Here is a 12771-nt window from a genome sequence, read left to right as displayed (position 1 = left end):
CAAGTTATCTGGTGCACCCTATGTTTTTTTTTTACCAGTTGCTGGCAAATTGATGTTGACATTTTAGCATTTGGTCCTTTAGTGGAGGTCTATAGTGCTGCTGTGTTTCAAGTATTTTTTAACTTAGTACATATGTGAAGAGCAAGGTTTAAAATGTATTAGAAAAAAGACAAAAGGGAAGAAGGAAGGGAGGGCGGGAGGACTGGAGGAAGGAAGGAAGGAAGAGAGGGAGGGAGGAAGGGGAGAGAAAGCCATTGAACTTGATCCAAGATCTGTAGAGACACAGTGGAAAGAACATTGTATTGGAATCCAAAGATGTGCATTTGTTTCTCCTTCATATGGAGCAAGTCTTTATCACCTTCTCCATGAGTCCTTCCCTGATCATCCCATATGAATTGCTAAACCCCATACCCCCAATTTTCCCAGTCCTCCTTCCCAGCTTTAATTTTTTCCATAGCACTTGTCAATATCTAATATACAATGTTTTTTTAATTCTTGACCTTCTTGCTCTCCAGTATTACAGTGTAAACTCCTTGAAGGCACATATTTTTGTCTGTTTTGTTTACTATCACTTCCCTGTATCCAGAACAGTATTTGGTACATTGTAGAGTTTCGGTAAATATTCGTTGAATAAATGAATGAAATAATCTCTGTGAGCCTTACTCTTGCCATCTGTAAAGTTATTAGGGTTATGAGGAAGATTAACCAAGACATTATGTGTAAAAGCATATTAGATAGTGCCTGGAATATAATAGGTATTTCGTGTGTCCATTCATTTGTGTTTATCATGTAATATATAGATCTATCAGTAAGTTGTCTAGGTAGTGTGACAGCGTGTCCCAGATTAGCCAGGACAGTCCCCTTTTATGCCCATAGTCTAGGAATAATTATCAGCAACTTCTTTCACAAGTGCCCTGATTTGGACGATAAATTCTTCGATCACTCTATCTAAAGGTAAAGCAGGCTTGTGAATTGTCCTTAAGGCGAAAGAGTTTATCTCATACCACATAGCCTGAGTTATAGTAAAACAAAACCAAAAAGGCCTTCTAATTCATTAGTTTTAGGTTAAGAATGAGATATGGGGATAAGAGGTTATTTGGCAGGATAGGGAAAAAGAGAAGATTTTTAACTGTTAACATAAAGAGAAATATTAGCAATCTTCTAGTATCAAGTAATGTGTAAGTGTCCAGTCTTTGAATTTAGTACATGTGGGTTCAAACTCCAATACCACCACTTCTTAGCTATAAAACTGTGGGCACTTTGTTTCACTTATTTGAGCCTCTATTTTCTCATCTGTGTAAAAGGAATAATAATAGTACTCATTGGCTTCATATGAGATATTAAAATAAATGTAACCTCTAACACAGTACCTGGCATATAATAAATACTAAGTAAGTGCTAACTACTATTAGTATTGTATGGAGTGAAAGCTTTCAGAAGTAATATTATTGGTTCCCTTTGATCCTAAAGCAACAAACTGGTTCCATAGTACAACTGATTATTTAAAATATTAAACACTTGGCTAAGAATGGGTGAAATTGCCCAGCTTCCACAATGTTTCGTAATCTAACTCCATCTATTTTAGATCATTGCGTTTTGTTGTAAAGTTTATTGAATAAAGTACCAGCCCCATAGTATTAATAATTTCTGCTGCTTTTAGCTTCTGCACAGGATCCTGAACATGATGGGTGATCAGTAAATACTTGAAAAGCCAATAAATGATTGAATATTCTGAAACATTCAAAAGACTATAATTTTGAGACTTCATTTAATAGACGCCTATCATACCATTGTTGGGTAGCATAGTGAATAATTAGATAATGAAATTAGCATCTTTACTTTTATGCAGTGTCACCACTTAAAAATTGCCTGACTACGGGCTTTCCTGGTGGCGCAGTGGTTGAGAGTCCGCCTGCCAATGCAGAGGACACGAGTTCGTGCCCCGGTCCGGGAAGATCCCACATGCCGCGGAACGGCTGGGCCCGTGAGCCGTGGCCGCTGAGCCTGCGCGTCCAGAGCCTGTGCTCTGCAGTGGAAGAGGCCACAACAGTGAGAGGGCCACGTACTGCAAAAAAAAAAAAAAAGCCTGACTACAGTAACTTTTAATAATAAGTTATTTGGAATTTTTCCTTTTGTAGTAATTTAGACCTGAAAGTGTAGCTATGATCTACTACAATGCGTTGCTTTACAAAAAGGAAAACTAAGTCCCAGGTATGTTAGGTTCTAGAGATAGTATTAGAGCCCAGGTCTCCTCATTTCAAGCCAGAATTATTTTGACTTTTTCCTTTAATGTCCGTCTGTCTTTAATCATAGTGATGTGATTTGAGAAATATCCAATTGTTTAGAGGTATCTTCCATAATAAAGTAAGGAATAGTTTAGAAGACGCTTTGGGATTTCAATTGTTCCATTTAAAATATGTTTATTTTTCACACATTTGTAATAAAATTTTTACCACTGTGTATTTTATAAAGAACATAATTACTAGTAAAAGATTGATATTTTTATTGTTAAAGTATTCTAATGAAAATTAGATTCTAAGGCTATTAGACTAATTTCATAATAAAGCTTATTCCATTAGTTTCAAAGGCAGGAATGATACCATTTTAATTAAATAATTTTTTTCTCTTAATTTAAAATATTTTTTTATGGAAGGCACTCTTCAGCCATTATCTGCTAAAATTATGTACTCTGAGTTATCGTGTAGCTATAGTTAGTTTGTAATCCTGAAAAATGATGTTACTTTGGTTAACACATGTCCTTTGGAGTTGATATAAGATTAGCTGAAAGTATTGAGAATAGTCTGTGATTGATTACTAGGCTTCTTTGACATATGATTGAGAACCTTCTCTATTGCATCAGAATGAGTTCATCTATTATAAAACTCCCATTGTTCTTTTTGTTTCTCAAATATTGTGATTACTTCCAAGGTCTCCCAAAATTTTAGGAGTAGATACTAGAATATTTTTCCACATAAACTTAACCCCTGAAAAATTTTTAGTTTAACTGTTTTGAATTTTCCTGAAAATATTTCTAAGAAGCATGGTGTCTATACTTAAATACTTATATCCATTCTATTGAATGATACTAAGATACATACTTTCAAGGGGGAAAGACCATGTCAAACAGTTACTCCTCTTACAATAGTTTTTAAGTTATAATAAAGCTTAAACTGAACTGGAAACATTTAGATCCTATAGAAGTTAACAAGAAAAAAAAATCAGCTTTAAAGGCATGTAATATCCCAGTTGTTGTTCTTTAATCTGCTGTTTGCATAAAGCTAAGAATTCATCAGGTACAAGGAGGGTTATATGCAGAAGTATTTACAGAATAAAATTTAGAAAGATCGGTCATCTATAAAGTAGATGCATGTTAATAGCATGCACATAAAATTGTATTATTCTTAGTAATCTATTTTCATACCTGATATGTAGGTTTTAGTACTGAAAGTGATATGACAGTGAGCCTAATTTCAAGAGATTTACCAAGAGACAAACTAGATACATGAAAAGATACTAATCAAAGATAAAAAGTAATACACACTGGCCTACATTAAATGCAGAACACATGCTATTGACCAGTAGCTTCCAAACTCAGGCTGTGCAGCAGAACCACCTAGATACTTTTTTTTTAATGTATATTCCCATCAGACTCAATCTGTTTCCTGACTTAGAAATTCTAGGCCTTAAAATCTATAGTGAAAAATTTTTTTTTTCTCCAAGTGATTCTAAGGGGTAGCTTCAGATGGATGGATATATGGTTTTAAAGCATAAATATGCATAAGTAGTTGGGATAATTGTGGACCACTTCATGGAAGTAGTGGATTTGAGATTGTGTTTTGAAAAGAGGCTAGGCACAGTTGTAATTGTGAGAGTAGGAAGTGCCTGGGCATGATTAGTGTTTTATAGAGCAAATGATCCCTGAAGCAGAGAGGTGGAAAATTGTTTGAGGAGCTAGATAAATGCCAGCCTGGAGATTTGGGGAACTCAATAACTGAAGTTTTTTCCAAGGAGATTTTATATATATATAAAGCAATTTTAAAAGAATACATATTCTGTGTTAATATTTGGGATTGATTGGAAGGCTGGGAACTAAAGACAAAGTGAACAGGAGCAGACAGATTTGAGGTATCAAGGGTTTGTGTAGAATGCTTCTTGTGCTAATGAAAAGCAGAGCAGGGGACCCAAGATGATAGTAAAGAAAGAACTGAAAATTCTTACAAAGAAAATGCAATCCTAACAATGACTTGGTCAGATACAAAGGGGAACAAACATTACAAACCTTGTGCCTGCATATCTAAAAGGTGACAATCAGAAAGTATTTACCAGTTTTCAAATAGAATACACCGAGATCATCTCTGTAAAGAGTTCTAAGTTTTTTAGAACTGTTTAGCCAGATATGGCTAAATCTTTACCACATAGAAAATAGTATAACTAGTAAATAAATTACTATTTTCAGAAACACAAGAACATTCCCTCTCCCACATGTAATTTTGATACCATAAAATAATTGTATTTTCTCATTCAACTCAACATCAGTTTATTTGTGTAACAAATTAAATCTAGTGATATATATGGACCCAAGAGACTTCTTTAATAAACAAACATTGTAAGTTAAATATGTTCTCTGAAATATCTTACAAATGAAGACAAACTACATTTAGCTGAAATACAAGGAATCCATTAAAAGGGTACTTATTAGAAAAATACATATTATCAAATTATTATTTGCACAATTTTGGATGTCATGTAATCTGCGAAGTCATAGCAGTTATTTCAATAACACATCAGGTTGATAAGCCATGTTGATATTCTTTTTTTTAATAAATTCATTTATTTTATGTATTTATTTTTTGGCTGAGTTGGGTCTTTGTTACTGCGCACAGGCTTTCTCTAGTTGCAGCGAGCGGGGGCTACTGTTCATTGCGGTGCGCAGGCTTCTCATTGTGGTGGCTTATCTTGTTGCAGAGCATGGGCTCTAGGCGCACGGGCCTCAGCAGTTGTGGCACATGGGCTCTAGAGCGCAGGCTCAGTAGTTGTGGCAGACGGGCTTAGTTGCTCTACGGCCCACGGCGTGTGGGATCTTCCCGGACCAGGACTTGAACCCGTGTCCCCTGAATTGGCAGGCAGATTCTTAACCACTGCGCCACCAGGGAAGCCCCCAGCCATGTTGATATTCTTTTTTTTTTTTTTCATGTTGATATTCTTAATAAACATTTTAAGGCCAGAGCAAATGGAGTGGATGAGTACATTGAAAGGCTATAACGAGGATCTGGCTCCACAGTTGGACATATCTGACTCTCAAGCATCAATGACTAAATTAAAGAGCAGTGAATCAATTACTTGTTGCAAACTAGATATTAAAACTTTAAAAACTGTCCGCCCAAGTTCATTACTTACTGGTATCACCCAATCTCTTTCCCAAGTCATACTCTCCAACTTTTTTTTTTTAATCTTATTGAAGTATAGTTGATTTACAATGTTGTGTTAGTTTCTGCTGTAAATTTTTTTAATTGCCTATGTCCTTCATTGTCCAAAGCTCTGCCTTAGGTCAGCTAGATATTCTGAACAGCACTGTGCCCAAGTTATGAGCAACAACATTTCTGACCCATGTTTTACATTAACCCTGGATGTTGTGGCTCATGTCCAATTTTAGCAAATATAAGGAGAAGGTGGCTTACAGCCTAGAGAAAGGAAACAACAAAAAGAACATTTAACAAAACCTTGTATCTCTCCTAGTGCTCAATTACCTGTGGCAAAGGAATGCAGTCCCGTGTTATTCAGTGCATGCATAAGATCACAGGAAGACATGGAAATGAATGTTTTTCTTCCGAAAAACCTGCAGCATACAGGCCATGCCACCTTCAGCCCTGCAATGAGAAGATTAATGTAAATACTATAACATCACCCAGGCTGGGTAAGCAGACCAAAAAGGGGATGATTTTGAGAAACATGGAAATGAGCATGGCTTCTTCTATTTTGCATATCACTTTAAAGCTTAGTTATCAATCTATACTAATTAGTTTGGTTCTGACTAAATTGGATCTATTCAACTATAGTTTAGTCCAGATGATCATGTGGGTAAAAAATCCTAAAGACTAAACTATTTTCATTCCTGAGCTGTCTACTCAGGTCCAGGCCCTGGAAATATGAATGCCATACCACCCAAGGTCATCCTATAAAGGGTTGAAGGATGTAACCATATTTTTGGTTCTGACCCGTCCCATGGCAGAACCCTCAATTAAGGTAATGTCTATGGAAAGGTGAGGTTGTAGTGTACACCTTGGACCTCTTCATTGTTAATAGCCTTCCTTGTGATCCTGGGTACAAATTATCCTTTGGAGAGACAAAGAGCAAAAAAATCACTTTCAAGGAGAACAGATGCATGTATCTACACCCCTGAACAAGAAGTACCATTTTTTTCATCTTTAAGGACATAATGTTAAATAAAACTAAATAGTAGTAACATTGATTTACATAGTTTTTAGTTATAAAATGCTTTCACATATATTCTCAATTCCTGCTATTTAATCTAATACATCTTCAAGAAGTAGAGTACGTATTTTAAGTATATATACCCTGCATTTGAATAACAAATATTCATGAATGAATTAGCCTTTAATTTTGTGGCAGTTAGTGGTTTTTAATAGCACTGCTGCCTGGATGTCACTGGGTTAATATACGTTTAACACCTTCAGTTGTTTTTTTTTTAATTAATTTTTATTAGAGTATAGTTGATTTACAATGTTGCGTTGGTTTCTGCTGTACAGCAAAGTGAGTCAGTTATATATATACATATATCCACTCTTTTTTAGATTCTTATCCCAGATCGGTCATTACAGAGTATTGAGCAGAGGTCCCTGTGCTATACAGTAGGTCCTTATTAGTTACCTATTTTACATATAGTAGTGTGTATATGTCAATCCCAGTATTCCAGTTTATCCCTCCCCCCTTTTCCTCCTTGGCATACTGAGTGAAGTAAGTCAGACAGAGAAAGACAAATATCGTATGATATCACTTATATGTGGAATCTAAAAAAGTGGTACAGATGAACTTATTTACAAAACAGAAATAGAGTCACAGATCTAGAAAACAAACTTATGGTTACCAGGGGGGGAAACCTTCAGTTTCAATTTGTATGTATAATCTCCAGGGGATCAGTTTAATCATACAGAATAATATTGCCAAAATGCAAGGAGCTAAATTGTCATAGATACTTTTCCAGGCAAACGATTCAATCAAATGGAAAAGTTTGTGTTCTTCATGGAAATATAAAAATTCTCTTTTTTAAGCCAAATAATTAACATTTCTAAGAAATAATCAGTTCAAGTAGAATTAAAACTAGTTAAGACAAAAAGTTAAGCAATCCTAGAGCAGATGCTCTAAATCCTTGTATTCAAAAACAGCATAATCCCTTTCTCCAACAATTATTTGGAATCCTTCTTGAAGTATCATGTGTCAGAAAATAATGAATTAAAAGGAGAATTTAATTAAAACTCCATTTTCTCTGTTCATTTTTTCTTGAAGGCACATCCCCAAACACAGAAGCACAGTGGTTGGAAAATCTTAAGGTTTTTAAACATAAATTAATGAATCATACTAGAATAGTGGCAAAAGGAACAATTGTAGCAGAACTGCCTTTTATTATACATGCCAGAACACGCTATTTCTTCAGAAAAACTGGGGCCAAATCTACATGACTGAATTTTTTATACCAAGAGCTCATTTCAAGCACTTTATTGCTGTAAATTTTAGTCACTTTTGATAATCAGCTTTGATTTTAAGGATGCCTGAAATTGCAATTCTTAAATATCCCAGTTAGACATGTCTGCTATCTAGGAAACGAGGAATGTGAAATAAGTGTGAGCAGATTTTTGTTTTGCTATGTCTTCGCAATGTCATCCATAACAATACTTATTAATTTGTATTCTCGTAATGGTGGACATATTGAACACATTTCTTTTTCTTTTTAATCTCTCAACTAAAAATCCAAAAGAAGCTTAAATGAAAGCCATGAAATGGAAACTTAAAAGCCATTTGCAGTACACTTATTGGATTTGGGAAATCTATCTTTAATAAGTCTATAAAAGTTCATGAGTAAGACCATTATTCATTCACTTTACTCCTTTATTATAGGGTGTGTGTGTGTGTGTGTGTGTGTGTGTTTCTTTATCTTTTATGCTCCGTGAGGTAATATACATGAGTCAACGTGTATGTACAAAATCCCCCAACTTAAGTGATTGCTCTTTGTTTCTACTCATGACACCTAGTTTATCTCATGACACCTGGTTCCCTGTGTTCTGCTTCACAGCTGCTCTGACTTTCAAGTGCCTGGGAAATCAGTGGCCTGTGTACTGCCGGGTGATACGTGAGAAGAACCTCTGTCAGGACATGCGGTGGTATCAGCGCTGCTGTGAGACGTGCAGGGACTTCTATGCCCAAAAGCTGCAGCAGAAGAGTTGACCTCTAGCAGGCTGGCTGGCTAACAGCTCTTTGCAATTACATTATTTATAAACACACACACTAGCATGTTTTTCAGACCAAATATTATCAGATTACATGTAATTTAATCAAATTAATTTATTTTTTTGCCTGCCACACATCCAATATGGTGTTTGTTTTGGTTCTACAAACATTTTGATTTATACTATATGGCTTCATAAATAATTTTATACAAATAAGTTGGATCCAGTTTCCGGAATAAAAATAAAAAGGGAAAAAGAAAAAACCAAGATCTTTAGGCTTTAAAAAAACCAAAAAAAACACAAACAAAACATTTTTTTAAATTAGGGCCGTCTCTAAGATGCTACTCTCTCCCCGACAATACCATTGAGTTATCCAGAATGTATACTAATTTAGCATAATAGTTTAGTTATATATGGAGAGAAATCATTTTTGTTTTTTGGTATCCTGATGCAAAACTAGCCCATTTTCTGTAATCTGCAGTAGATGTGTCAACATAACAAACCTCATAGTGTTGAACAGGTTTTTAGAGAATGTATTATGCATTGCATTCAGATTTAGAGATATCCATAGGAAAAATTCTACTGTAATTATAGCCTTATTTTAATAATGAAAAAGAAAAGTCAAAATAGAGACTTTGATCATGTTCATGAACATGTACTTGAACACAAGTATTGTAACAATGAAACACTGTAATGATTTACACTGAATCACCATTGCACTGTTGATATAGTGTAGAGAAACCGTTATAGAAATGGTAACATCCTACAAAAATGTGTATTATTTTAACATGTTGTCATTAGATTTTAGCTTTTTAAAATATTTTGAACAAAGAAAGCGTTGATCCCCTCATTTCCTTGTATCTTTTTAGCAGATCTATAAAAGAGTATAGTACTTAGCCTCACAAATCATAATGAGAAAATTTACTAGTTTTCAGTCTTTTCCCTAGAAACAAGGAAAAACAAAAAGCTTATAACACTGTGGTAGTTTCATTGTGTTTTTTCTTTCTAAAAATTAAAAAAGTTTTACAATTCTGTGAAACGTTTAAAAACCAGCTTAAAGGTTTTCTTGTGAGAAAATATTGTACATGATTCACATGATTTCTTAGATTTTTCAATAAAATATGTGAAACTTCCTGCTGAGAGGCAATTCTTCATGAGTCTCTCACATTTCCACATGTCTTGGCACTGTCTGCTTTTGTTCTGGAGTGTCTTCTAAAGGATGTTTGTGTAATGAATAGCCTTGGAAGGTAAAGATAGCGTCTTTTTTTGGAGCAAAGGGCAGACATTCTTATTTCTCATTATGAAAGTTTCAGGTTCCTTAAAATTGGGATCCCTCTCCTGTAATACAGTTCACTGCATGTACAGGTACCGCCTGGCTCTCTTCATGTCACCCTGTGGGAATTGGGACTCAGGGAACCAGTGCAGGAAAATGCTGATTCTCTGGCTACTGCTGTTGCCACAAGTAATAAAGTCCTTTGTCTCTAACCCAGGAATTTTATGTCTTCTGCCCTGAAAGTGTGGCAGGCCAACTTGCTAGATTGAAAGTAGAGTAAAGCCTCAAAGTCTTCACAGTTCTTGACACCTTCCCTCATTAGTATTTTCACCTTCATGTTCATACAGGGCACAGTTTGTTTCTAGACTGTCCCTTACTTTGGATATCCTTAAATTTAATTGTTGAAATATAAAATCAACCAGTATCAACACATCTTAGGTAAGATAGTAGGGGAATGAGAAAGGGAAAAATTACATAGGAAGAGGAGACATTCTTAATCCATCCCTTGATTCCTGAATCCATGAATTGGTGTAGAACTACCACCATTTATTGGTCGATGAATTAGGCCCTATACAACATCTTAGAGGACCTCCAAAATGTTTTCACCCAGCTGATGCGAGAATTGATTATTTGGGGGGAGAAAAGATGTTGCCATCTGTTCAGGGTGATGGGGAACATGGTAATACCAGCGATTCACGTGAGCATGAGCTCACTGCCACATTTTTTTTAACTGTAATAGGAATTCTCTGAACAGAAACAATATCGTATGGAATACCCTATCGGTGAACGAAGCATTCGGTAAGTTCGTGGATGCTGTTTTGGCAGAAACTTTGCAGGCTGGGGGGGCAAATCCATAATCGGTACGTGGCTATTTCTGTGAGAACAATCCATTGCCTGTTTGGTGATTAAAGTGATCTAATGTAATCTTACTGCAATCAAGGTGTTTTGGCTGCCTTGACAAGGACTTGGGAGGAGCGTGGTTTGAAAATTGGTGACAAAGAAGTTCTGAGGAAAAGATATGTGAATAACATATATTCCATTTGACTGCTCACCAAAGAGCACCTCAGGAGAGAGGACTCAGTCGTCAGTTGGATAAGATGATGGTTTCTGTGTATGTTGGCCAATCTCTTTCATCAGCCACCCTTGTCCTTGCCCAGTGAGCCCAGGAACAGAGACAGTGGTGGCAGGACTGGAGATTATGTGTGGGTTCAGCCATGTGAGCTACCACTCACCAAGGCCAGTCTAGCTACAGTCACTGCTGAGGGCTCAACCTAACAATAGCAGAGAAAATATTATTTCCCAATATTGGCACCATGCTATGGAAGGACCAGCCCACCGCCTTGATTGCAGTAAGATTACATTAGATCACTTTTATCACCAAACAGGCAGTAGTTTGTTCTCACAGAAATAACCACTTACCCTGAATATGTATTTGCCTCCCCAGCCTGCAAAGTTTCTGCCAAAACAGCATCCGTGAACTTACCAAATGCTTTGTTCACCGATAGGGTATTCCATACGATATTGTTTCTGTTCAGAGAATTCCTATTACAGTTAAAAAAAATGTGGCAGTGAGCTCATGCTCACGTGAATCGCTGGTATTACCATGTTCCCCATCACCCTGAACAGATGGCCTGACAGAATGGTGCAACATCTCTTCTCCCCCCAAATAATCAATTCTCGTATCAGCTGGGTGAAAACATTTTGGAGGTCCTCTAAGATGTTTTATAGGGCCTAATTCATCGACCAATAAATTGTGATATTTCTACAAGGAAGTTTTGACATCTCAATTTCATTCAGTGCAGACCACCATTGGGTCCAGTTTTCAGTCATATTGTTAGAGTTACTCCCAGACGTGTGAACTAACACTTTGAATCAAGAATCTCTGCTTAGTGAACCCATATCAAAAACATTTAGGTTAATAGAATATTGTATTCCTTTTGTCCTAATATAACACCATTAAGAAACATCCTCATACATATATCTTGGGTTTCAGTTAATGTGAATTGGTGAAATCCTGCAGTTCCTTTGGCATGTATGGTAACACCTTAAAGTCATACTTTTTCTCTGGTTCTGGATCTTCCAGGACTTGAATCTGGATGTGGATTTAGAAGACATCACAGATGGTAAGACATCAGCAGTACAGTTTCAAAGGTTTTATTTCAAGGCAGTCATAAAAGCTTTCTGGTTCCCAACTTAGACCTTGAGCCGTGAATGTAAAACCCCAGGCTTATCATTCTCTTTCTGTAAGTTCTCCAGCTGATTTAGAAGCAATGAATCAACCCCACGGTCCTTATTCTCTTTGCTTCTATGGAAAATTTATATTGCAGCAGGTACTTTGTAACCTAGGGCCTTGCTTTCTCTAGGCACTTCACTCCAGGTAACTACAGGTGAGAGTTTTTATAACCTTTCTGCCCCTGTATGTCATGGGTGACCAGGGTCCCACTTACTACTGGTCATTAATGCCTTTAAGTCTAGTCATATCGGAGAACTAATTCCAGATTCCATTTTTAAAATTCTGTTCCTTGGAAGCACTTCTGACACCAGTAGTTGCCAGATCCAATCAGCAAAGCAGTGATAGAGGATAATAGGTTTGAACTCAAACAACAGCAGGAGGACCCTGGACGTGAAGGTCCGTAAGAGGAGTTGGAGGATCAGAGCAGTCTCCAATCTGAGCAGCCAGGCACAGCCAGGTAAGTTTAACGACAAAGGGGTAATTTGTGAAGATGTCTATGAGATACTGTTGCCTCTGTGTAGCTTCCTCCTTTACAGGACCAGTGCCAACACTGGGCAGTGGATCTAAGTTTCCTGGCAGTCAACAGGACCAACAGTTGGAAATAAGAAATGGGCATAGAGCTCAGAGAGCAAGGCAATCTAGAACCTGCCAAGTGCCTATGCCTCTGTCACGATATCTGATTGCAAAAAGAATTGCAGATTAATGGATGCTGCTTCCATGGTGCCTTCCAAATTTCATGCCAGTTTCTCTTTCAGCTTCTTCTAACCCAGACTCACACAAAGAAGGGTATTCTGGGAAACGGA

General features: G+C 36.6%; 1 protein-coding gene across 1 annotated transcript in view; it reads left to right on the top strand.

Annotated features, from left to right (window-relative positions):
• ADAMTS19 (ADAM metallopeptidase with thrombospondin type 1 motif 19) overlaps positions 1-9595 on the top strand; it is a 279814-nt gene extending 270219 nt beyond the window's left edge. Inside the window, exons 22-23 of the mRNA XM_027098568.1 lie at positions 5737-5914; positions 8309-9595. Of these exons, the coding sequence (XP_026954369.1) occupies positions 5737-5914; positions 8309-8460 (330 nt within the window). The 3' untranslated portion in view covers positions 8461-9595. The remainder of the gene's footprint in view (positions 1-5736; positions 5915-8308) is intronic.
• The last annotated feature ends 3176 nt before the right edge of the window (positions 9596-12771 follow it).

The sequence above is a fragment of the Aethalodelphis obliquidens genome, unplaced genomic scaffold, assembly GCF_003676395.1.
Source record: "Aethalodelphis obliquidens isolate GAN/ISIS:26980383/991018 unplaced genomic scaffold, ASM367639v1 scaffold4, whole genome shotgun sequence".
Lineage (NCBI taxonomy): Eukaryota > Metazoa > Chordata > Mammalia > Artiodactyla > Delphinidae > Aethalodelphis > Aethalodelphis obliquidens.
This window is presented reverse-complemented; position numbering and strand designations above follow the sequence as displayed.